At 35.4% G+C, this 26,129-nt stretch overlaps 1 protein-coding gene across 3 annotated transcripts in view; it reads left to right on the top strand.

Moving 5' to 3' along the window:
• The window catches only part of LOC103492819 (homogentisate phytyltransferase 1, chloroplastic), a 36,282-nt gene extending 15,380 nt beyond the window's left edge, over positions 1–20,902 (top strand). Inside the window, exons 3-14 of one of the 3 annotated variants that reach the window (XM_051085385.1) lie at positions 1,087–1,361; positions 1,546–1,629; positions 1,711–1,785; positions 2,201–2,284; positions 10,322–10,411; positions 12,768–12,869; positions 18,370–18,465; positions 18,786–18,857; positions 18,954–19,049; positions 19,312–19,416; positions 19,856–19,894; positions 20,574–20,902. In XM_051085385.1, the coding sequence (XP_050941342.1) occupies positions 1,087–1,361; positions 1,546–1,629; positions 1,711–1,785; positions 2,201–2,284; positions 10,322–10,411; positions 12,768–12,869; positions 18,370–18,465; positions 18,786–18,857; positions 18,954–19,049; positions 19,312–19,416; positions 19,856–19,870 (1,094 nt within the window). In that variant the 3' untranslated portion in view covers positions 19,871–19,894; positions 20,574–20,902. The remainder of the gene's footprint in view (positions 1–1,086; positions 1,362–1,545; positions 1,630–1,710; positions 1,786–2,200; positions 2,285–10,321; positions 10,412–12,767; positions 12,870–18,369; positions 18,466–18,785; positions 18,858–18,953; positions 19,050–19,311; positions 19,417–19,855; positions 19,895–20,573) is intronic. The other 2 variants (XM_008453363.3, XM_017046476.2) reach the window with 2 other exon arrangements.
• The last annotated feature ends 5,227 nt before the right edge of the window (positions 20,903–26,129 follow it).

Genomic DNA, 26,129 nt, shown 5'->3' with positions numbered 1-26,129 from the left:
TTTCTCTCGGTTCTCGGATTTCCACGTAAGCTGGTTTCGTGTTTATTGCTTTCAATAATATTAATATATTTGTTCTCTGGCGTAAAGTGATTAAGACTAAATATTACATCTTATCCATGTAACCTACTTGATTGGTCCCTTCTCTCAAAAGTATCTCTAATTTGGAGCTGTTCTTATCTCAACACTTGAAGATCGGGTTAGAGAAGACACTATTCTCGGAGGAGATTTGGTAGGTGGCAATGTTTAATTCCTCCTTGTGGTCGTTGGTCTTGGTCTCTATTCCTTTTTGGTAATAAAAATCTTGGTTTTGTTCTGTGAGTTTCTCAAATTTGTATTTATTTGAAGGAATCTCTCCTCTGTGACTAGTTTTCTACGAGGCCTTGTGGAAAGCGTCAATCTCAACAAATGCCAAGTTTGTATAGTCTATGTGGTCAAAGTTTGAGAGACATTGACGGATACGGTGAAATTTAGAAAAGAAATCTCTAGGAGAACAATTTTAAGGTCCTACATCGTATCTTCCTCTCATGATCTCTTGAAGTGGTTTTTTCTGGAGGACGTTACTTGGGTGTTCAAACCTGAAATATTGCTGCCTAAATCTGAAAGAGGATTTGTTTCGAAGTTCCGTGGCTACAATTTTGAGAACAATCAAATCTGGTCACATGATGCCTTCTGTTCTGCTTTTGTGAGAATTTTACACACAAAATAAAAGAATGCTTAATAATCTTAAGAAGTGTAGGAGCTGTGGGAAATTATTGTTAGTTTTTTTCTTCCTGGAGTCCACTCTTTTTTTAAAACATATTTCTAACGAACTGGTGACCTTTATTAGGTCTTCTTTTTGTGAGTTTTGTATACAAACGACATTGTTACCACCGTTTAAAAGCATTGTGGATGTACTTCCTAAAGACGCTAAAAAAAGACTAAAAGAGGGAGGGTTTTTTTTAATAATTTTTTTATTGTTATAAATATTATTATTTCTCTTTTCTTTTGATATATGCATCTGTCTTTTGTTTTTTATTTGTAAACGTCGAATAGTTAAGGAAATTGGTGGAAAATGCATACTAATCTGTTCACATGTCACAATTGAAGGTCCAAGGCCTGGAGCATTGAAGATTTCTAAAAAGCACTGTTGTGTTGAATCTGAATATGGATCACATCATTTTGAATGTGTTTTTGGAAGACATCGGGAAAGATACACCTTCTATGAGAAAAAAGATGACAGAGTCCAAGTTAGAAAAGCAGCCTCTAATCAGCCTTTTGAAACTGAATCCGGAGCCTTGAGTTCCAAAAATTATGGTGACGCTTTAAGGAGTTTTTTAGATGCTTTTTACAGGTTTTCGCGGCCGCACACAGTTATTGGTACAGTTACGTTTTTTCAAACTCATGTCCTTTGAGGCCAATGACTAATTTTTTCATTTCTTTTCATGAGGGAAAATTCTTCGATGTAGCTAGCTGCTGCAACATCGTGGATACTACCCTCTAAATGATTGGACGTACAGTGAAAATTACTTTCTGTCCTCAGCTTATGCTTTCCTTTCATGCTTCTAGGCATTGAGCATTGTATCAGTTTCTCTACTAGCAGTGGAGAAACTATCCGACTTGTCACCATTATTTTTAACTGGAGTGTTGGAGGTGATGTTTCAAACAAAATTTTCAATTTGAATTCTGACAGCATTTGTAAATATATTCAACACATTTGCATCTTTTTTTCAGGCTATAGTTGCGGCCCTCTTTATGAATATTTACATTGTAGGTCTGAATCAATTATTTGACATTGAAATAGACAAGGTACTTCTGTTGTATTCTTTTTCCCACCGAGCATATTAAATTTGGCACACTGAACATAATTTTTAGAGGACTTGAGAGTGGATCACATTATATGTGCAGTCATGGGTTAGAATCCATTTTTACATTGAAGGCATTTCTTGCAGAACACCATGCCCATTTCTGCAGTGTTCTCCTCATTGGGCACTTTATCATAATCTTTTATAATTCACTAGTATGAGCATTTCGACCATATATAATTCTTTAATGTGTATTCTTTATATATGAGTGGAAGCACCTTAAGTCTGCTGAAAAAGCTATCATAATCCGACCTTCACTGGATAACGTTTGAATAATAATAAAAGGGAAATTCAGGATTTTCTTTTTGTTGGCATGAAAGAAGACCAAACTTAATGTTTCCAATGTGTTTTAATTGCAGATTAACAAGCCATATCTTCCATTAGCATCGGGAGAATATTCTTTTGGAACAGGCGTTGCAATTATCTCCACGTTTTCCATTATGGTAGTACTTTGTGTCACATCATTGCAAGACCATTTGTTAGAAGTGTTATTTAATATCTTTTGGGTTTTATTCGATTGATTAAGTAGAAGTATATGTGTACTATTTCTTTTTTTTTTTTTTTTTTTTTTGGAAAAAAGCACCTTTTTGGTCCATAGAGCTTTTAGTTTTTTAAACGTAGAGACCAAATGAAACCTAGGAACCAAATAAAAATAAAACTTAAATTCAAGAGTAAAAATGCAATATTTGAAACTTAAGAATCAATGCAAACTAATGACGATGTTCCTGTGTTAGATCACTAATTTCATTGGCAGGTCCTCTTTCTGTCCCTAGAAACATCAACTCTCCCCCGCTATTGCTTCTTGCCACCTGCCGATCATTGACTCTTCCTCATCCTTTACTCGTTCGCAGGATGTTTGGTTTGCTCCCTGATATATGACTGCCATTCCTTAACCTTTTTCTCACCTTGTGTTAACAAATGGTGCTGTTTTTTCACAATTTCTTTAAGCTAGAGAGGAATGGTTTTTTCTTTAAATTTTTTTAATAAATAATCACTTTCGTTGAGAAGAGAAAGAAAGAAAGAAAAAATCCATCCAAGTCAAGTGACCCTCCCAAGGTGTTGCCCCGTCCAAGTGCTCCAAGTTCTTGTGGGATTTCAAAAGAAAAAGAAGTGATTGATTTGGTTAGGAATTTTCTAATGGTGATCGCCCAGTTGAATGTGCATGATGACTGAAAGGTGAGGAAGTCGTTGAAAATTATTGGCTGACAAAGCGTTATTACAATGGATGATGGTAGGATTCTTGGGAGACTTAGCTCTAATGGAAAATGAATGCACATTGGGCCTTTTCCTTTGAAATTTGAGGCTTAGATTATCACAAAACATAACAGATTTAATTTTGTGTAGGTTATGGTGGATGGATTCAGATTAAGAATATACCTTTGCACTATTAGAACTTACAGACTTTCAAAGTTATTGGTGAAAATTTTGTGGGTTTGATTATGGTTGCTTATAAAACCCCAAGTATGTTTGGATTGTATTTCTCTTTTATTGAGGTTTTTTAATTCCTACTTCCATTGAAATTCAGGACAAGATTTTAGGTAACTCTCTTAATTTGGAGATATAATTTCTATTGAGCCTTCTCCTTTTGAACAATCTCATGGAGGAATCTGGAACTCTAGTGATTTGTTTAACCCTTTGGATTTGGTTCATATTAATAGAGTAATTGAAGACTATTAAAAGCAGTAAAGAAAATACACCTAGTTACGTGGAAACCTGAGTATCGAAAGAAAAACAACGATATGACTTTCTTATTAATTTCTCATATTAACAAAAGATATAAAGGGGAAAATAAATAGACAACAAGCTTATGATAAAAAAAATGAAAGGAAATTAGGGTAAATCTTTCCTTGGGCCAAGCCTACTAACTCTAACACTCCTCCTCAAGTTGAGACGTAGATATCAATGAAACTCAACTTGCTAACATGTGAGTCAAAGCTTTGTCTGAGATGCCCCTTGGTGGGAACATCAGCAACCTGTTGGTTTGATGGAATGTAAGGAATGCATATGCTACCATTGTTCAGTATTTCTTTAATGAAGTGTTTATCAATCTCCACATGTTTAGTTCTATCATGTTGAATTGGATTGTTGGCGATGCTAATAGTTGCCTTATTATCACTAAATAATTTCATCGGCACCTCACAGTCCTGATGAAGGTCAGATAAAACTTTATGAAGCCAAATTTCCTCACATATCTCCAAACTCATAGCCCTCTACTCAGCTTCAACACTGCTTCTAGCAACAACCCCTTGCTTCTTACTCCTTCAGGTTATGAGATTGCCCCATACAAAGGTCTATGATAGACCACCACCTCCTATAATACATCAGTACAACCATAGGGGAAAGAAATAGATAGCAAGTTAGTTAGCCTAAACAATCAAATAAATAGTTAGGCTGTTATAGAAGTTTGTTACAGAAATAGTTAGAAAGTTAGTTAGCAGAAAAGTATAAATAACACACGAATACAAGAGATTAGGGAGGAGAAGTTTTATGAGAGAAAGTTCCTATGTTCATTCTTAGAAGCCAGAATAACAAGGAAGAGAGTTCAATATTGTAATTCTTTCATTAATATCAATAAAGCAAGCTTACTGGTTACTTCATAAGAGAGGGTCCCATCAGTCTAGTAACCGGAAGTGGATTTCCTCTCAACAACGGACCCTACCCAGTCAGAATCAGTATAGGCCTCAATAGCTTTCTTGTTGGTCTTCCTGAACATCAAGCCTTTACCAGGAGTTGTTTTTAAGTACCTCAGGATTTTATTAACTGCCTTCATGTGTTCCTCACAAGGAGCCTGCATGAACTGGCTAACGGCACTCACAACATAGGAGATGTCCGGTCGAGTATGTGACAAGTAAATCAACTTTTTCATAAGGTGCTGATATTTTTCTTTATCAATTGGAACTTTATCACTTGAATTTCCTAGTTTACAGTTGAATTCAATAGGAGTATCAGTAGGACAACATCCCAACATACTTGTCTTAGTCAACAAATCAATGGTATACTTCCTCTGAGAGATAGAGATACCTTCTTTTGATTTAGCTACCTTCATCCCAAGGAAAATTTTCAAATTCCCCAAGTCTTTAATTTCAAACTCATCACCCATCTTTTTTAGTTGGATGATCTCAATGGTGTCATCCCAAAATAAAACAATGTCATTAACATAAACAATCAACATGACAATCTTTCCGACCCCTGAAGACTTTTGCAAACAAAGTGTGATCAGAGTGCCTTTGATTGTACCCTTGGGACTTGCCAAAAGTGGTAAACCTATCAAACCATGCTCTCGGTGATTGTTTTAGTCCATACAAGGATTTCTGAAGTTTGCAAACCCGATGATCAAACTGGGCTTTAAACCCTAGAGGAGGGCTCATATAGACTTCCTCTTCCAAGTCTCCATTCAAGAACACATTCTTAACATTCAGCTGATATAGAGGCCAGTCTTTATTCACGACAATAGATAACAAGACTTTAACAGTATTTAGTTTTGCAACTGGAGAAAAAGTTTTAGAGTAATCGACATCATAGGTCTAAGTAAACCTTTTTGCAACTAATCTGGCCTTGTATTTGAGTGTGAACACCCATTTACATCCCACGGTTTTGTGTTCCTTGGGGAGAGTATAGATCTCCCGAGTCTTATTCTTTTCAAGAACTCTTATCTCTTCTATAATTGTTGTTTTCCACTCTGGGCACTCCAAAGCAATATGGATATTTTTAGGTATCACGGTAGAATAAAGGCTGGCTATGAAGGCTCTGAACTGTGGTGATAGACTCTCATAGGAAACATAGTTACAAATGGGGTGTTTTGTGCAGGACCTAGTACCTTTTCTTTGCACAATAGGAATGTCGAGAAAAGGATTATACTCATCTAGATTACCTGATTGATCCTGTTCAGCCTCATTACCACTAGATTCTGCCTTGACCTCAGTCTCATCAACACTATCCTTTTCTCCCATATCTTCAGGAGCAGCAATGTTAGACCTATCATTCTCACTCATTTTACTATCAACACATGAGTCAATAGGACTAGTCATACCTTGATCTTGTGAAGATTTAAGGTCTTGGACCAGAGTCGGCTGATTAGTAGAGGGCTTTATTTCCTTTTTGATATTCCTCCTATAGTAGGTTTCTAGGGAACTTGATTTGTAGGTAAGACCATGGGATGAGGATCGGGGTCAAGTAAGGTAACAAGGGTAGGACTGGTAGACTCTAAGGAATAGTAGACTCTTCACTCACATTTTCTCCTTGAAGATGGCTAAAGGGGAAGAAAGATCGATCCTCACGAAAGGTGACAACATATTTATGGGAAGGAGGGCGAAAACATTTATAGCCCCATTGATGAAGGAAACACCTAACAAACACACACACCTGAGCCTGAGGGGTGAATTTGGTCTAGTTAGGGACAAAGCTATGAACATAGGTTGTACACCCAAACACTTGAAGGGGAACTTTAGAAGTGAGGTGGGCAAAGGGATATGGCTCCTTGAGACAATCTAAGGGAGTCTAGAGATGGAGGACACATGAAGGCATTCTAATGATGAGATAAGCTCTAGTAAGATCAACATCTCCTCACAGATAAAAAGAAAGGGAAGTAAACAACATAATGGAACGGGCTACTTCCGGAAGATGACTAGGATTACTACTAGCGGAGGTATCATCGTCAAGGATGTAAAGCCCCCTGCTATGTCGGGCAATGCCAATTATCCTTCTCGAGCTCAAATCTTGAAAAGAAACAGAATCAGTTAAGAAAGTAGCTTTGCAGTTCAACTCACAAGTGATCTTGCTTATAATAGCAAATTATAGGAAATATTTGGCAGATGCAACACATTCTGGAGGAATAACCTCTCCAAAGGGAAAATTTGCCCCTTCCCAGAAATTAGAGTTAAGGAACCATCAGCTATTCTGATCTTTATATTACTAGCATATGGAATATAAGAAACAAAATTTTCAGAAGAACTTATCGAGTGATTTGTAGCACTAGAGTTTAGGAACCAAGAATTCTTTCTATCGACATTGATAAGACTAAGAGATTGAGGCATACCTGACTAAGCAATGGCTCCTAGAGTGGAGGGTGGACTGGGACTCTTCTGGTTTATCGTAGGGTCGGATGGTTAAGAGGTTCCTTCAGACTCACCCATATAAACACACCATGAATTTTGTTTATCATTTGAGGAACATTTCTTACCTTCTAGAGGACGACCATGAAGTTTCCAACATTGATGCATAGTGTGCATTGTTTCATGCAATGCTCATGGATAGGGATCGGTTTCTCGTTGTTTTGCTCACTATCATGGGTAGAGGATCTAACACTAAAGGCAGCAGAGTCAGTGGCAGGAGTAGTTAGAATACTCATGGCACTCGTATGGTCTTCTTCAAGATGGACTTCATAACACACTTCCATTAAGGAGGAACGGGGTCTTAGGCTCAGTATACGACCACAAACAATGTCAAACATGGGGTTGAGACCTATAAGGAAGTCATAAATCTGATCAGCTTCTTCGAGTCTAGCATATTGTTTGTCATCACTTGGAGTATCCCATACTGTCTTTCTGCTCAAGTCCATCTCTTGCCAGAGTAGGAAAAGTTTATTGAAGTAGGAGGTAGCATCCAGAGTTCCTTGCTTGCAATCATGGACTTGATTTCTCAATGTATATAGACGAGAGGCGTTTCTACGAATAGAGTTTCTGAGTAGTGTCCCATAGATCCTTTGCCAGTTGTTGCATGAAGCAAAGGCTTGCCAATTTGTGGTTCCATACTATTAATCAACATGGACCGATTAAGAGAGTCCTCTCCTTTCCAGAAACATTTTTGGGCATCATTGGGTTGGGGGCAAAAAGTCTCCCCTATTAAAAAACCAAATTGGTGACGTCCCTCAAGAAACATTTTGACCGTTTGAGACCTAGCCATTCAGCTTCTCTCCTAAAAAAAACACTTGTAAGTGGTGCTAAGAACTAGTTATATAATTTGAGGACAAAGTAGGGAACGAAGTTACTGGGTTCTTGGAATACATCGGTAAGTTGGTTGGTTTGGAATGTGCCGAAGATTCACCAACTTCAAACTCTGATTTATTATAGAGTTGATCAATTTCGGTACCATGGAAGTGCGGCGCGTGGATGTGTGGTTGACCAAGAGGGTGTTGCGGCTGGACAGAGGACCATGGTTGGGAGTAGGCTGGCTGAACTGCGGAGACGACGAACAGCGGTGCATAGGTGGAAAGATGTGGCGTGTGCGGCTCTTTCTCTCCTCTAGGAGGCATGGCTGACTTTAAGGGTGGGCCCATTGTGATCACCCACAACTCTCTATTTGGGTTTAATCAATAATCATGTCTAGGGTTTCTTCTTTACCCCGCTCCGATACCATATTAAGAGTAGCAAAGAAAATAGACACCGAGTTACATGGAAACCCAAGTACCAGGAAAAAAACCACAATCTGACTTTCTTATTAATTTCTCATATTAACAAGAGATACAAAGGGAAAGATAAATAGACAACAACCTTATGATAAAAAAGAAAGGAAATTAGGGTAAATCCTTCCTTGGATCAAGCCCGCTAATTCTAACAAAGACAAAAAGTAATGTATGTTGAAGTAGTTCTTAAATCACCATTTGACCCAAAAGTTTAAGTTGATGGGTGAAGGTAAATGTAATTATTTATCATCTAGGTAAATGTAATTATTTATCATCTAATACTTCCCTTCACTTGACTTGATTAAGGTTATTATTAGTGTGCCTGTTGACCTCAATATTTCAATAAGTAGTCCTCGCGGTGACAAAGGATATTGCAGACTATTGCTTTTTAGAAGCTCTAGTTTCTTTCTTTCAAGATTGTGCTTAGTAATCTTCTCTTCATCTGACCTCAGTTCTAAGCAACTGTGATTATCTTATTGCAGCTGGTGGCTTCTTTTTGCCTTTCTTTCCGTTTTTCAGCAGCTTGTAGACTTAAGTTGCGTGAAATTTCTATCTTTGTTGATGGAATTCATGGAAAGGCTAATAATATCTCTTTGCAGTTTCCTATCATTGATTTTTACTTGAAGTTATTTCCTTCCCCAGGCTTTTGGATCAGTGTTTTGTGCCTGTTGAAGAGTTTGTTAGACCCCAATTATCCATCAATACCAAAGGAGGAAGAAAGATGGAAATAAAAAGTAATAAGGAAAATAGAAAATACGTGGGAGTCGTTGGTTAGGAGGACCACCTGGTCTGTTAGAGTTGGTTACTGTAAGGGGGGACCACGAGAAGGTTATAAGTAGTTAGAAGAGAGAGAAAGTGGGGGGAATTCATTTTCTGGAAAGTAGCAGAGGCTGGGCTCTAGAGAGAGTTTCGGTGAGGGAGATGAATTACATCCTGTGATTCATTTGTTTTTCTTTGTTATTGTAATCAGTAAACGTTTGAATTCAATAAAGTGATACATACCCTTTGAGGTTTTTGTGTTGGAATTGAGGTCCAACAGAGTTTTATTTTTGTTGTCATGTAGTTTCAGCTCTTTGTTGGCCGTGTGGCTGTTTTCGATTTTGGAGTTTGGGTTCCTACTATCTTGGTTTTTGGTTCTTGTTGCCTCAAAGTTCGATTTTTTGTTGCTTTTTAATTTTGAATCTTACTGCAGTTTTATTTGGTCATTTTTAATAATGTGTTTGGTTTTCTTTAGTTTCTTTTGGGGCCTTTGGCTTGTTTTCTTTTTACTCGTTAGACTTCTTTGCATTGAAGTATTGTCATAATTAAATTTACCATAACCCATTAAACTTGAGTTTTTGGGTCAATTGGTGATTTAACATTATTAAACCACCGATTCATCGAAAAGCTTAAGCTTGTGGTTGAAGGCAAATTTAATTATATATCATTAACATTCCTTTTCACTTGTGGGCTTCAAATATTTGAAAGGCCCAACAAGTGGAAATCAATTTTAATTAGGAAAGAAACAACAATGCAGGGCGAACACAGAACCTCCCTGGACCACCTGCTCTAATACTATATTAAACCACCAATTCATCCAAAAGCTTAAACTGGTGGTTGAAGGCAAATTTAAATATATATCAATAACAAACGTGGTATTAGAGTAGGAGGTCTTGTGTTTGTAATGTCATTTTTCCAGCCATATAATATGGTTTCTACTTGTTGGGTGTTTTATAAATTTCTAAGCCCAAAGGTGAGTGGGGAGTGTTGAAGTATTGATATGATTAGATTTACCATAACCTATCTGCTCAAGATTTTGGGTTGATTGGTAATTTAACACTTTGTTTTCTCTCTCTCCCTTGAAGAGATTGAATCCCTAAGCATTAGTCTATTTTAATTTCATCAATGAGAATTTTTATTTTTTTGTTAGGGAAAAAAGTGTAACATTTTAAAATCTAGGGGACCAAAAGGGTATTTTTTTTCCTTGTTCAACATGTGGTATACTTCTTATGGTTATTTTCATTTGTGCATCTGAACTACAAATAATTGGCGTCAAGATTCCATTCTGAAACTACTTTACTCTCCCAATGCTTTTGTACAGAGTTTTTGGCTAGGATGGGTTGTTCGTTCATGGCCATTGTTTTGGGCTCTTTTTGTCAGCTTTATTCTCGGGACTGCTTATTCCATTGATGTAAGTGGGTTTCTTTATCTTATAATTTATTTCCAGCTTCTTCTCTGTCAAAAGACCAAATTTAGCATGCGTATCTTACTGGCTACAATATCTACGTGCTGAAATCTTGATTTGACATATCATCTTATGGCTCCAAAAAGAAAAGTTTAACCTGGAAAAGAGGTTTACCTTATCAAATTTATTATCACGTAGACTCAAATATTCATGCCACATTTGGTTGAAGTTTTATGATTGCATATAATCTTCATTAGCACAGTATCTTTGCAAACTGATCACCCCATGAAGGTATTGGGGTTGGATTATGTAGGACTGATTATAAACCTTCAATTGGAGTGTTGTTACTAATCTTTTTATAATTAAAACGTGAGGTAACAATAATGATTACCGCACAGGACCCAAATGTGTAATCAATTTTCACATTCTTTTCCTTTTCATGACCTTTCTTCATCTCTCTTTAACCCCATAGAGTTGTTAGATAGGAGTTGGATTTTTTAAACTAAAAAACGAGAGTAAACTCTTGTCTTCCTCTCTTTGTCAGTGTTACTGTCCCTTGTAGTTGGGGGTGTACGGAAAGTAGATTGATAAATGATAGGCTAGATAAGACACATTGACTATGGCATAAGGTCTACAGACCTATCTTTAGAAAGGCAAAGATTTCTCAAGGTCCCATCTTCTTAACTTTCTTCTTCTGCCTTTTGTAATTCTTCACCATTTATCAGCTATCAAAATTGGACCAACAATTTGTCTATCATCTACAAATCCATTTTAGTAGGTGACTGTAGAAGGCAACACTTGTTCCAATCTCTTTACGTAGCCTCTGGAAACCACAAATTTTCCTTTTAAGAATTTAACAGGTCAATTAGATTTTGGTTATCTCATACATCGGTTTATAATCTTTCTATTTACTCCATGTACTCGGGAAGTTTATAATAGATCCTTTAACTGTTATGGTCGTATCTGTAAAGTCAAACTTTAAAAATTTCTAATAAGTTTTGGAACTTTCAATTTTGCGTACAATAACCACTCATGTTAAATGCTTACGTGGCATGTGTATTATTGAAGGATTAATCCAAAATCAGTATGCTACATTATTCTTAAATAATAGATCATTAACATGTCATCTAAGTATTAAACAAATTGATGAGAGGACCTATTAGTTATAAAATTGAATGCTCGGAAATTTTGCTAGTTTATTTTTGGGAAATTGTAAAAAAAAAAGGCAAAATTGACAAAATATTTACAAAATATAGCAATACTTATGGATTTCTATCAATTTCTATTGGTGACATTCATAGATACTGATAGAAGTCTATCAATGTCTATTAGTGTCTATTAGTAATATAATCTAGAATTATATTTTGTAAATATTTTGATTCATTTTGCTATATTTTAAAATGTCCCTTTATTTTTTGTATTATGAATTATTATTATTATTATTTAAAAAAAGACTATAAGGACCAGATAGGCGTAACCCTAAAAGGTCATAGATTTTATAAGCTTTTAAAGTATAATGACTGAATAGAACCTGGACCCAGTTTGTAATTAACGATTTGCTTTTTTAAAAAAAGTGCTTATGTCTGTACCAAATGACAACACATAATCATTCCTTAGACTGATTCTGAACTAGAGGACCCTTCAAATTCTGGACAAAAAGGATCTATAAGAGCCCTTTCAATTTAATCAATGATTTATTTTTTAAAGAAGAAATCAATTTATATCACAAAACTTAGTAGGTTGAATCAATTAAACCTTTGTATCAATTTAAAAACCTTAACTTGAATAAGTGAATCAATTTTGATCCTTTAATAAGATTTTCTTTTAAAATCGTTAATGCATAATTTTCAAGTGTAAAATTTCTTTAAATGAAAGGCTTATATTAGATGGAAATGTCAGAATCAAGTCGGCAATGGGTGCTTTTGTTACATGAGCGATTTTTCATTATATCTTTTTCATGTAATTTTTCTGGGTACTTGGTAGAATATGGGAGAAAAATAATTTTATTTACGTAATTGTTAGTTGATTTTAAATAGAATTAAGTGAAAGTAGTTGTGCATCAATATAAACGGCCTTAATTGATTCACTTGCAAAATTTTAGGGTTTTAATTGATTCACCCAGCAAGTTAGTGTGTTGTCAAAAGAAAAAAAAAATCGATTAACCCAGCAAAATTTAGAGGATAAATTGACTTTTTCCCTTCTTGTTCACTGAAATTTCTTCCTCCTTAATTTTTATGTTCTATATTGTGATTCAAGATGATGAATGATGAAAACAAATAGTACTGTGAGCATAGTAAATGTATGAAAGAAAAATTGGCTTTGATTAAGAGCTTGATGGTCTTTAACTTTTCTGTTACTTCAGCTGCCACTGTTGAGATGGAAGAGATTTGCTGTCGTTGCCGCTATGTGTATCCTAGCTGTTCGAGCCGTGATTGTTCAACTTGCCTTTTTTCTACACATACAGGTCTAAAGATACCACTTATAGTGAATAAACAATGATGGCTATCTATTGAAAGTAGAGATGTAGAACAAACATAAATTTACATGGAAACCCTAGTATAGGGAGAAAAACCACGATGTTGATATTTCTTATTATTTTCTTATGATAATAGGGGTACAAAGGGGGGAAATATTTATAGGCAAAACGAACCTAATTAAAATAATAAAAAATTACGGCAAAGTAAATCTCAACTACTCTTGGCTTTCAACATGATCTAAGCGCACTATTTCTAACACTCCCCCTCAAGTTAGGACGTAAATGTCAGAAAGACCCGACTTGCTAATACATGAATCAAAGTTTTTTCTGCGGTCCCCTTTTATGAATATATCAACAATCTGTTGGCTCAAGGGTATGTAAGGGATGCAAATGCTACCACTATCTAGTCTCTCTTTGATAAAGTGTTTGTCAATCTCCACATGTTTAGTTCTGTCTTGTTGGACCGGGTTGTTGGTAGTGCTAATAGTTGCTTTGTTGTCGCAAAAATAGTTTCATAGGCACCTCATAGTCTTGACGAAGATCAGACGACACCTTTTGGTGCTAGATTTCCTCACAGATTCCCAAACTCATAGCCCTATATTCGGCTTTAACGCTGCTTCGAGCCACAATTCCTTGCTTCTTACTTCTCCAAGTAGCCAGATTGTTCCACACAAAGGTACAGTATCCCGAGATGGATTTTCCATCAACAATAGACCCTGCCCAGTTAGAGTTAGTATAGGCCTCAATACACCTTTTGTCAGTCTTCTTGAACCTCAACCATTTACCGAGAGTTGCTTTTAAATACCTTAGAATTTTGTTAACTGCCTCCATGCAGTCTTCATAAGGAGCTTGCATGAACTAATTGACGGTACTCATAGAATAAGAGATGTTAGGCCTAATGCGAGACAAGTAAATCAGTTTTCCCACGAGGTGCTAATATTTCTCTTTATCAACAAGAATTCTGTCGTCTGAATTTTCGAGTTTGGCATTGAACTCAATGGACGTATCAGCAGGACGATATCCTATCATACCTATTAATAAATCAAGGGTGTACTTTCTCTAGGACACGGAGCCCTCTCTGGACCTAGCAACCTCCATCCCGAGGAAGTACTTCAGATTCCCCAGGTCTTTAATTTCAAACTCATCCCCCTTTTTTTTAGTTGGATGATCTAAACGGTATCATCTTCAGATACATCCTCAGATAGCACAGTATCATCAACATAGACAATCAATACTGCATTTTTTCTAGTCTTGGAGACTTTTGTGAACAAATTATGATCAGAGTGCCTTTGATTGTATCCCTGAGACTTGACGATAGTGGTAAACCTATCAAACCAAGCTCTCGGTGATTGTTTCAACCTATACAAAGACTTCCGTAGTTTGCAAATCTGATTATCAAATTAAGCTTCAAATCTTGGAGGAGAGCTCATATACACTTCCTTTTCTAAATCTCCTTTTAAGAAAGCATTTTTGGGGCCAGTCTTTATTCACAACAAGACTTTAACAATGTTTAACTTTGCAATAGGTAAAATGTCTCCTAATAGTCCACTTCATAATTCTGATTGGACCCTTTTGCAACTAACCTAGCCTTATGTTTGTCAAGGATACTATTTGCTCTGTACTTGAGTGCAAACACCCATTTGCATCCTATAGTCTTTTGTCCCTTGGGGAGTGTGCAGAGAATCTAGGTCTTGTTCTTTTCTAAAGCTCCTATTTATTCCATGACAATAGTCTTCCACTTAGGGCACTCTAAGGCAAGGTGGATATTCTTGGGTATCGTAATAGAGTGAAGGCTGGCAGTGAAGGCTCCGAACTCAGACGAGAGGTTCTCGTACGAAACATAGTTTGAAATAGAGTGCTTTGTACAGGACCTGGATCTTCCTGCTTGGTTTCGTTTTTAGTAGATTCTGCAACAACCTCATTTTCATCAACCCTGTCCTCTCTATCTGTAATGACCTCATCAACATTCCCTTTTCAACCATATCTCCAAGGGAAGTTGTTTTGGATCCTTTATTTTCAAATCCATCATTCTCACCCACCTAATTGTCGATATGTGCGTTAGTGGAATTCATCTCGGACCTGTCATTCCTACTCAATGGAATCAGTCATACCTTGGTCTCGTAAAGGTTTAGGATCCTGGATCGGAGCCGACTGAACAGCAGGAGACCCAACTTCCTTTCAAAGATAGCTAGGATTGTAGTGTGAGAATTTGGGTCAAGTAAGATAACTAAAGTAGGATAACTCGTTAAGGGTCTGGTTTTGAAACTTGCAACCATTATCACTGCCTAGGATTGCAATATTTGCATTGAATTGTGTTTCTACGATGTGATAGAAGTCCCAAATGTGGAGGTGACTTTGGATTTGTCGATGATGAGGAAAACCCAAGTGAGGCGGGTGTGATCATCAATGAAGGTAACAAACAACCGTTTATCAGAGGAGATAATGACTTTGGACGTTCCCATCCAACATTAGTATGGACAAGAGTGAAAGGTTGGGTTGACTTATATGGTTGTGAGGTAAAGGAGACTTGATCCTATTTAGCCCGAATACAAACATCACAAGACAGGCTAGAAATATCAACTTCAGAAAAAAGATGAGGAAATATATGAATATATTAATAGTTGGAGTGGCCTAAATGGAAGTGCCACAACATTGAAGTAGTAAAATATAAAGATAAAAGACTAGTCCTAGAAATGCTACTAGAGAAGGTGTTATCATCAACCAAATAGTGTCGCCTACTGTGTCAGGCAATGTCAATCATCCTCCCCGAGCTCAAGTCCTAAAACAAAACAGAATTAGGTAAGAATATCGCTTTGCAGTTTAATTCACGAGTAAGCTTGCTTATAGATAAGATTATAGGAAATTCGAGGCACATGCAACATATTATGTAAAGTCAATCCTTGAAAAGGAAAAATCAGGCCCTTCCCGACAATAGGAGCCAAGGAGCCATCTGCTATCCGTGTGTTCTCAATACCAACACACGGAATGTAGTACATAAAATGTTTTGAGGATCCCGTCAAATGATTAGTGGCGCCAGAGTCTAGAATCCAGGGATTCTTCCCATCAGTACTAATAAGACTGAAGGATTGAGGTATACTTGACTAGGCAATAGCCCCTAGTGTAGTCGGACTGGGATCCTCAGGTAGTCGAGAAGGGCTAGTAGACCCTCTCACATAAGCTCGTCTTGTGTCCTATTTTTCGTTGAAATGATGTTTCTTACCTCCTAGGGGACAACCATGTAGTTTCCAACACTGCTCTTTGGTATACCACTGTTTCTTGCAGTATTCATGGATAGGGATTGGTTTTGCACTATGCTTCTCACTGTCATGACTAAGGGACCTTGCACTAAAGACAACATAATCAATAGCAGGGTCGTCAGACTACTCAAGCACTGGCACAATTTTCCTCAAGGCGAACCTCAGAACAAACCTCTATTAGGAAGGGTGTAGGTCTTTGACCCAGTATACTTCTAGGAACAATATCGAACTTAGGGTTGAAACCTGTAAGAAAAACATATATCCTGTGACCTTCCTCAATCTTGGAGTATTGTACGCCATCATCGGGACGATTCCAAACAATTGCTCTACATAGGTCCATTTCCTATCAGATAAGGGAAAGTTTGTTAAAGGAAGATGTCATAGCCATTATCCCCTGTTTGCATTCATGAACTTGTTTTTGCAGAGTGTATAAACAAGAGGGCATTCTGACGCTTGGAATACAACTATTAAGTCGTATCCAAATGTCCTTAGCAGTTGCAGCATACAGTAAGGGCTTGTCGAATTGTGATTCCATACTATTGATCTATGTGGATCGAATAAGAGAGTCATCCCCTTTTTAGTATTGTTCTAAGGGTCTTCTGGTGTAGGACAAGATATCTCCCCTATCAAAAAACCAACTTGTGGCACCCTTCAAGGATCATTTTGGTAGACTGGGACCACGAAAAACAGTTTTAACCATTCAATTTCTCCCCTGGAAAATATCCTGTAGATTACCACTAGATTAGACACATAAGAAGAGGACGAAATAGGGAACAAGGTTATCAAATTTTTAGAGTACACCATTGAGGTTAAACAGTTGTTAGATGGAGCCCTTAGTGTTACCTCAATCGCTGCAATTTGCTGTCGTAGCATGTATAGCTGATGTTGAGCAATACGGGGAGACGGACTCTACTTATAGGCCCTTGACTGTGCTAAGGACTCACCTACCTCAAAGGTCGAGTGTGTTGGATTTCCAACCCCGGGGCGACCACTAGGGTTTGCAGCTAACCTAGCTTAGTGCAATAACACCAGCAGCAAAAGACTGAAACAAGGTCCACAGTTGGGCAAGTCCTAACGGCGGTGATGCATACAGTGAAGGTGTAGGCACGGGTGATAGTACGTGGGGCTAGGGTATGGGGAATTTGGACCGACGGCACGTGAGGTACATGTGCGGCTGAAGGCTGCTTGTAGCCGGACGATTGCGGTTGAGCAAGTGGGTTATGAAGACATCAAAACCACTCATCCATGGCGGTGCTGATTTGCCATCAACTGTAGCGACGACGGCTGCATTGATGTCAAGAACAATCCCTTCTGCTAGGGTTCCATCAAGGGTTTGATCGTCTTGGGTTTCTTCAATATCCCACTTTGATACCATATTGAAAGTAAAGATGTAGAACAAACACAAATTTACGTGGAGACCTTAATACAGGGAGAAAAACCACAATGTTGATATTTCTTATTATTTTCTTATGATAATAAAGGTACAAAGAGAGAAATATTTATAGGCAACACGAGCCTAATTAAAATGATAAAAAAATTAGGTAAAGTAAATCTCAACTACCTTTAGGCTATCAATGCTTTAGCCATATTGTGGCTTGTTAAAATAGCATATATTAGTAAACATTTAAGAAGAAATTAACAAGCAGAAGTTGTTGTGATGAAAGATAATATTTGAACGGGCAGATAGATTGATGGCAGATTATGCATACAAAATTAAGCACTCATGGTGGGACCAACGTCTATTTGTATGCATTAAACTAATTCCAACAAGAAATCCAAAAAACATGGGGAACAACTATCCCTGCTTTATATAACATGATAATACGATCCATGAAAACAATAGCGAAGATTATAAGGAAGATAACTAGATACTTCCAGAAAATTATAGAGTGATGACTCTCACCTACTCTAAGACTTAACCCCAAAATATTCACCCCTCCCATTGCCCAGCCAAACCCCTACATAAACCCTTCTCCTTCAGCAATGGTCTTCACTCCCGAAATAACTAACTTCCGTCCCACTTCCCTCATGTCCCTGTGAATTGTCTTTCTTATCCCTCTTGTATGTATGATAGATGGAAGGCCTTCCAGTTAATAATCATCCTAAAATGGGAAATGAGAATGGAGACGTATGTCCTAAAAGTATTAATATTTAAGTTTTACAAACTAGCATTTGTGTTAAAAGTTGTTTCCTAATTCCTATCTTCGACTAATATGTATCAATGTTTACAGACCCATGTGTTCCAGAGACCTCCGGTCTTTTCACGTTCTTTGATCTTCGCAACTGCATTTATGAGTTTCTTCTCGATCGTTATAGCATTATTTAAGGTAAACATTGATTTAAATGAAAAGTCAATTTCAATAGTTCTTGTTATCTTTTCTTATTTAGTGTAATAATATTTTTTTAATACCCATGAGGCCAATTGCATTTCCTACTATATTTGGTTGTTAAGATAACTCGTAGGATATTAAGTTCTAGCAGGAGGCTACCAAAACTTGAACTCATTCGTAAGCCTTTAGTTATTTAAATGAACCATGTTGACCACTAGATCTACCTCGTGGTTCATATTTAGTATAATAACAGTAACATTTACTCTAACTCTTGCTTGATTATACTCGTAACTTGTTAATTCTACTTGTGTTTCTAGGATATACCAGATATTGATGGAGATAAGATATTTGGCATCCGTTCCTTCACAGTACGTCTAGGGCAAGAGCGGGTGGGTATTGAGTAATCCAATTTTTATGCAAAGAATCTTTCGTTGGCACAGATGTATATAGTCGTATATCCTAGTGTGAGGATTTCACTTCTGCAGGTGTTTTGGAGTTGTATTTCCTTGCTTGAAGTAGCATATACTGCTGCTGTTTTAGTGGGAGTTGCATCTTCTTCCCCGTGGAGTAAATGGCTAACGGTAAATCTCTAGCTCCTTGAAATGCGTACATAGACAACGTATTTTCCTTTCTAGTCATAGACTCATAGTTCTATTAAAAGAAAAATGGGTTTCAAATATTAAAAAACGAAACAACTTCCTAGACCTAGACTGCATGATAGAGATGGATTTAACGGCTAAATGCATGTTTAGGAGTGATTTTAACCCTTTCAAAAACACTTGTAGTATGCCCTTAACATTTATGTACTTTCCAAGTATTTTAATACCTCTGTACACTTGTTAGGTTTTGGGACACGTCACTTTGGGGTCAATTCTTTGGATTCGTGCCAAATCAGTTGATTTGAAAAGCAAGGCTGCCATAACATCCTTCTACATGTTTATATGGAAGGTAATGTGCAGGAGCTTATGTTTGTAACTAAACAAGAAACAACTGATAGTTAATTACTGCCACTAGCATGATCCTGAGCTTCTTCTCTATCCGGTGGTCTAAATTGCAGCATAGTAGCTATAAATTTAAGATAAAATTAATGTTGATTATGAATTTAAGGTCTCCTATAAAACATGTTAACTAGTCAATCACTCTACTTTGTTTATGCTGTTGAATTATAGATTGATGCAATTAACTTTGATGGCTATAAATTCACTTCAGACACAAAAGCAATGCTTCATCTTTAGGAAAAGCTAGTTCTCAGATACTAATGTATCTGTCGTTTTCTTAAAATGCTTTTGGTGATATTTTAGTATCTGTCGTTTTCTTAAAATGCTTTTGGTGATATTTTTGTCTAGTCACGTCAATTTTTGGTTGCTGCATTATCTTCCTTGTGCAGCATGTTCATATGTGAATAAAATGGTGTGGTGTCTTTTGGGTAAGAATATGCCTAGAACCAGTTGAGTTTTGCTTAGATTGTCTGTTTAGGTATGTACATGTTGAGAATCCCACGTTGGAAAATCAAAAGGAATTGCACTCTTCATAAGATGGATGAGTTACTTCTTTCATTGTCAATTGGTTTTGAAATGGAATCTCATATTATCAAATATGGTATTAGAGTCCATAAAACTCAAATGGGTATTTGGTCCAATAAAAAGAAATTGAGATCCGATCAAGATTAAACCTAATCAAATCACCATCTTGAGGGGACATGTTGAGAGTTCCACATTGAAAAAACCTTAAGGAACTCGTACTCTTTATAAGATAGATGAGCTACACCTCTCATAGCTAATTGATTTTGAGATGAAGTTCCATACTATCGAATAGTGCGTACATATGTTAATTGCTTATGTTTTCATGTAGTCATAGTCAGATGACTCGGATGTAGTCTCCTGGTCTTGGTGTCGAAGAAGTTCTGAATTTGTTTCTTCTTTTCCCTAACTCTGTTAATTGGAGCTGTTTCTTTTAGTTTTGTTTAGTTATTGTTACTAGTTTTGGATCCTGTTGACGTGAACTATTTTTTTGAACCACTCATTTGCTCTTTGAAAGCTATTATTATTATTGTTATTGTAAAAAATTCCTTCTATCTGACTGTCTACTATTGTTATGTTGTGCAGCTCTTTTATGCTGAGTATTTGCTGATACCCTTTGTTAGGTGAGGAGGAGGACAAGAATGTAATTAGGTAGTGTTTGTATTGTACAAACTCCTTAGTTAGAAAGTTCTAACAAATAAGTTTCTCTCGGTTTCAAAAATGAAATCATAGTTAGATTATTGTATTAGTTTGATGGAGAAATATGTCTCAAATTCCTTCCTCTTTTTCTTTTTGGAAATTGTAGCTTTTTTGAAACTCCATTTCTTTTGTACTATATAGATCGTACATTCATTAATGCATGCACACAATATGATAATAAAACTATTGGAATAATATGAAATCCAAATTTATTATCTCTTTCTCACTATCATGTTGATGTTATTTGCTTGTTAATGGTTGTTTTTAAAACCACAGGTATAGTGGTTAAAAAATAGCTTCACTTTTTGTTCATTAAGAGTCCGTTTGGATTGACTTGAAGAAAATGTCTTTTAAAAAATTCATTTTTATTTAAACTTTTGACAAAAATACTATTGAGAACACTTTAAATGCTATTTTGAGTGATATTAAACACTATGTTTGCTAAAATAACTTTTTTAAAAAAAATTGAACATGATAATGTATTTCAAACATACTTCAACCCTTTTTTTCATTTGCTTTTAACTTGAAACATTGCAATCATTTCTTATTAAAAACATTGAAGGTTTTCAAATATAATAAAATGAGCCAAAGTATCTCTAAAATGTATAAAATTTTAAATTTTATTATAGATAAATACTCATATATTTCTATTATTATTTATTAACAATGTAGAAGTCTCGATTTTTATGATAGCATCTAAATTTTGTTATAGTTTTTTTTTTTTAAATACTTTTTCTTTCATTTACGATTATTTTTCTAAAGGACAGTGATTTACTTATTATTTTTTAAACAATTATTTAAAAGTGGCTAAACTATAATTACTTCTTAAAATTATTTTTATTATATTTTATGGCTTTGACTCTTACCACTGAACATTATTTTAAAAACTTTAATAAAAAGATAAAAAGAAAAATGTTTGCATTACACGCAATGCTAACTGCTCATAGTTTGAATTAGTTATACATTGTTAATTAATTTAAGAGGAAAACGCAATCAGTGTATAAATAATTTATTGGTGGTAATTAATTTTAACTGAAAAGCGACTATTTCAGTAAGCAAAACCAATATAATTGTTTTTAGCAAAATGTATCAAAATATTTATAAAAATAAAAGAATATCACCGTATATTAACGGTCAAATTTGTGAATATTTTTAATATTTTTTTCATTTAAAATAATTTTCAAAAACAATATATATACAAGCAATCAAACATAAATATTGATACACCGGTGGTCTTCAAACTAAATAGATGAAATGTTTTATCATCGAGCATAAGTGACCAGCTTATGGGTAACGAAATTGTTAGTTCGATCAAGAAGGATGACAAGGATTGTACCACTTCGATAAAGATGACTTTTTAACTCAATGAGTTTATTGACATAATACGAGTATAAATTAGGAAATTTCCAAGAATCTTTGATTTTAACTAGGTCTGAAACCGCAAATTGCCCTCCACAAATGTCTTTGAAATACGATCAAGAAGAGTAGTACTTTAGTACCATCAAAGTGTCACCACATGATTTACGACGTTAGCTCCAATTTTTACTTGGTGCATTTAGAAAAGTGGTTTCGAAACTAACTTAGAAAAACTTCCAAAGTGTTCATCTACCAATATTAGCCATAGACCTAACATAAGAGCAAGATGTTGCTACTCGTAGAAATGAAGTAGTAAGAGAAAATTTTAAGATTCATTTGATGGAAACTCTTACCATTATACTAATTTTGGTAACATATTTAAATAGCCTATGATTAAAAAGGCTTTCAAAGAATGGGAAGACAGATACCGTAACCTAGACGATCTTCAACAAGACTAACCTTCATGAACTCTCTAAATAGTGATATAGAGCGGCTAGAACTAGTCATACTTTTTTCCTTCGAGTACTTCTTGAGGAGAATGAGTCCTTTAAATCTATGGAATGAATGAATCTAGAGGACCCATCGTTGTCGTTGGAAGAAGAAGTTGGAAGCTAGACCGGAAAGAGTAGCTCATAGTGATTGAAATAGAATAAATGACCAAAGTTTATCATTGAATAAATGACATCTTTTTAATATAATAATTGAAGGTGGGGGATCGAACCAAAAAAGTTCAAATGTATAAGTGTTATAGACTTGAAATAAAAATAAAAAAATCAGTTATACATGCTCTACATGCATCTATTAGATTATATTGAAGTTTCGCTTTTATAGTATGTTACTAAAATTAGGAATTTCTCGCTCCAATGTTTTTTTTTTTTTGTCTTCCAATAAGTTTTTCCTTTTACATGTTTTTCTTTTCTGTGAACATTGAATAAATTTGGCAACATTTATTATCAACGTCAATAATCATTTTTAGTTCCTAAACTTTCGTGGACTTTAGTTTGTAACGAATTAATCTTAAATGTTCGATTTTGTAACAATTTAGTCCTTAAACTTTATTATATAACAATTTAGTTCTTATACTTTATTTTAACGATAAAAATAAGTGTGAAAATCTTTTTTTTTTTGCATAAATAAATTAATCCTAAATGTTTTGCATAAATAAATTAATTCTAACAATAGAAATGAGTTAATCCTAAATGTTCAATTTTGTAACAGTTTAGTTCTTAAACTTTATTATATAACAATTTTTAGTGGTTCGATTTTGAATCGGTTTCACATAGATGAACGATTTGATTCAATTTCAGATGAGATATTTTTTGCATTTTGCGGTTTGGTACGGTTTTAGCTTCAAACCAAACCGTGAACATCAATCTCTAGTATATATATCAATATTTTTTTTCTTCTAATTTTAGAACACCAACTGATTTACTTTACATTTGTTCTTACTAGAAAATATTGATGTGCGTTGTGTCATGGTCGCACTTTCGTGAACGATTTGGAGCAATCGTACAACACTTGTTCCCCCATACTAAATCAAGTCAGTCAAACTCAATCCTAATAGTGGATGACACAATAGATGTACTTCGCAATCTCCACCCCCGTTTTTAATGAAATGTTTTAGAAAACAGGTTTAGAGAAAAGAGTTTTCGCAAACGTTTGAAAGCATGTTTGAGAAAAGGAAAAATATTATAAGGCTATAAGCAACCAGGAACAACAACAACTTTATATCTTATAACTCTCGGATGTGTGGATATTGTGATTAGTTTAATTTTTACCCTCATATGGTACATTTTGAACAAAAAGAGAACCGGTAGGCTCGCATATGCTAAAGAGCAAGATGAAATAGTTAATAAAAATATTCAGGAAAATAAAAAGACAATGCAAGGTGTCAAAGCGATCGTGCAGCCACAGGCAACTAGCCTTGGACAAGCATGTCTGTGACACGTTACATGTATGATAGTTATTAGTTTCTTAGTACAACAATTTCGAAGATGAGAATCAGACCTCTAACTTTTAGAAAGAAAATCTGTTTTAATCTTTTAATCTAAACACAACGAAATTATCACAAACATTTCAAGTATTTCAGATAAATGTATTTTGTAAAATAACGAATGTTTTAAATTATTAAATATATCTATCATGAAGTTTATTGTATCTTCAAATACAAAAAATTCAACTATTCAAACTATACAAAATTTTCAAACATTGAAGCAAATTTCATTCTTTTCTTTGTTAGTAATTTGGGAGGGGAGGATTGAACATATACTTGATTTTGTTGATCTATGTGCTTGCTAGGAAAAAATCATTCCTGGGAGGTAAAAAAACAATTAATAAATTATAATTATTATCATTTAAAAGATTGAATAAATATAGACTTGGATGATTGTCTTTGTGCTTCAAAAAATTCTTATATGTTTGGAAACTCTAAAGAGTAGGATATTGTTTAAAATATTGGATAATTATTATAAGAAAGTTTCAAAGCATGCGCGAGCTTATTTTTAATATGTTTGAGATTTTGTATCAATGTATTCTCAAAGAGTAGTTTAAAATGAAATTTTTTGTATTATGAATCTACTTGCACTCTAAAACAATTCAAAATATAGTTTCGCAAAATGAAGGTAAAAGTTTAAATTAACAATTGAGATTTACCTTAAATCAATGATCTTGGCAAAAAAGAAAAAAGTTCATTCTTTGATAAAAAAAACTCTTTTATAAATCCATAAATAATACATGAGACTATTTATAGGAAAGATTAAGTTGATTATTTCAAATTTTTTTGGGTTTTTTCAAACTATTTACACTCCATAAAACAAAATCACTAAAAACATAATTCATTACATTTTATTTTCTCCTTTTTTTGGAATTTGAAAAGATTAATAAATATATATTAAAATAATATATACAATTACTGTTGAACAGGAAATTTTGACCAATTAAATCACGCCACGTCATCACAGCAAAATTGAGATAATTATAATTTGATTGGATTTGGGTAGTCAAGTTTTCTCATATCCAACCTAGTTGAAGCCCCTAAAAAAATTGGGCTAAAGAAATAATGGACCCGACCTTACGCAAATAAGTGGGCCGAGTTCGAGCCCACCAAGCAAATGGATCCAAGCCCAAACCGATCGAGCAAATGGGTCCGAGCCCAAGCCTGTAAAGAAAACAGGTCCAAGCTCAAGCCCAAAAAGCAGATGGGTCCAAGCCCAAACCCAACAAGCAGATGGGCCCAGGCCTAAGCCCGCCCAACAAGCAAATAGGCCCAAGCCCACCTAAAGCCCATCGAGATTCTCTATAAATAGAGACCTTCTCATTCATCTTGGAGGGACCTTTGATTGAAGAGAAGAATCAAAGCTCTGAAGAATTGAAGACAACAACTTCTGAAGACTCTCAAGACGTGCAAGTTATCATCAACCTCGAAATCAACCTTCTGAAAGATCGAATACTTGGAAGATCAAACTTTCCTTGAATTCCAGAAGATTGAAGCTTGAATTGACTTGTAGTTACAACTTCTTGAAGATCGAAGACCACGAAGTTTTAAATTTTACTCTTTGTATCCAAGAGAAAGAATCAAAGGAGTAAATATTAGAGATTGTATCCGCAATACATAAATCAATACAAAGTTCGATTCCACGAATTAAATTTCTCCTGAAATCTCGTGTGAACAATTTGGCACGCCCGGTGGGACCATCTCTACCTTTCATCTCTTTCTCTTTTTGAAGAACATCCAAATCATGACATCTCAACGCAACACTTCCAAAGCTCTCAGTGACATCGGCAAACGGCCAAACACTCGTAGCCGTTCAAGGGAGATTTAGTCATCTGAAGATATGCCACCTTTTGAAGTTGCAAAGAATATTTTGGAGCAAATCTCCAAGCCACCAAAAGGTGGAATTGTAATCAAAGAAAATCATGCGATTGACGAATACTACTCGTCCTCTAAACCCTCAAGTGAGGAAATGCCTCACCCAAATATAATGTCAGTTATGGTAATTAACGTGGATACAAGTGAAAATAGAATGGCAGAGCTTGAAAAGAAGGTGAACATGCTCATGAAGGTGGTGGAAGAAAGGGATTATGAGA

This window comes from Cucumis melo, chromosome 5 (genome assembly GCF_025177605.1).
Source record: "Cucumis melo cultivar AY chromosome 5, USDA_Cmelo_AY_1.0, whole genome shotgun sequence".
Classification (NCBI taxonomy): Eukaryota; Viridiplantae; Streptophyta; class Magnoliopsida; order Cucurbitales; family Cucurbitaceae; genus Cucumis; species Cucumis melo.
The sequence above is the reverse complement of the archived record's forward strand: the minus strand, read 5'-3'. Positions and strand labels throughout refer to the sequence as shown.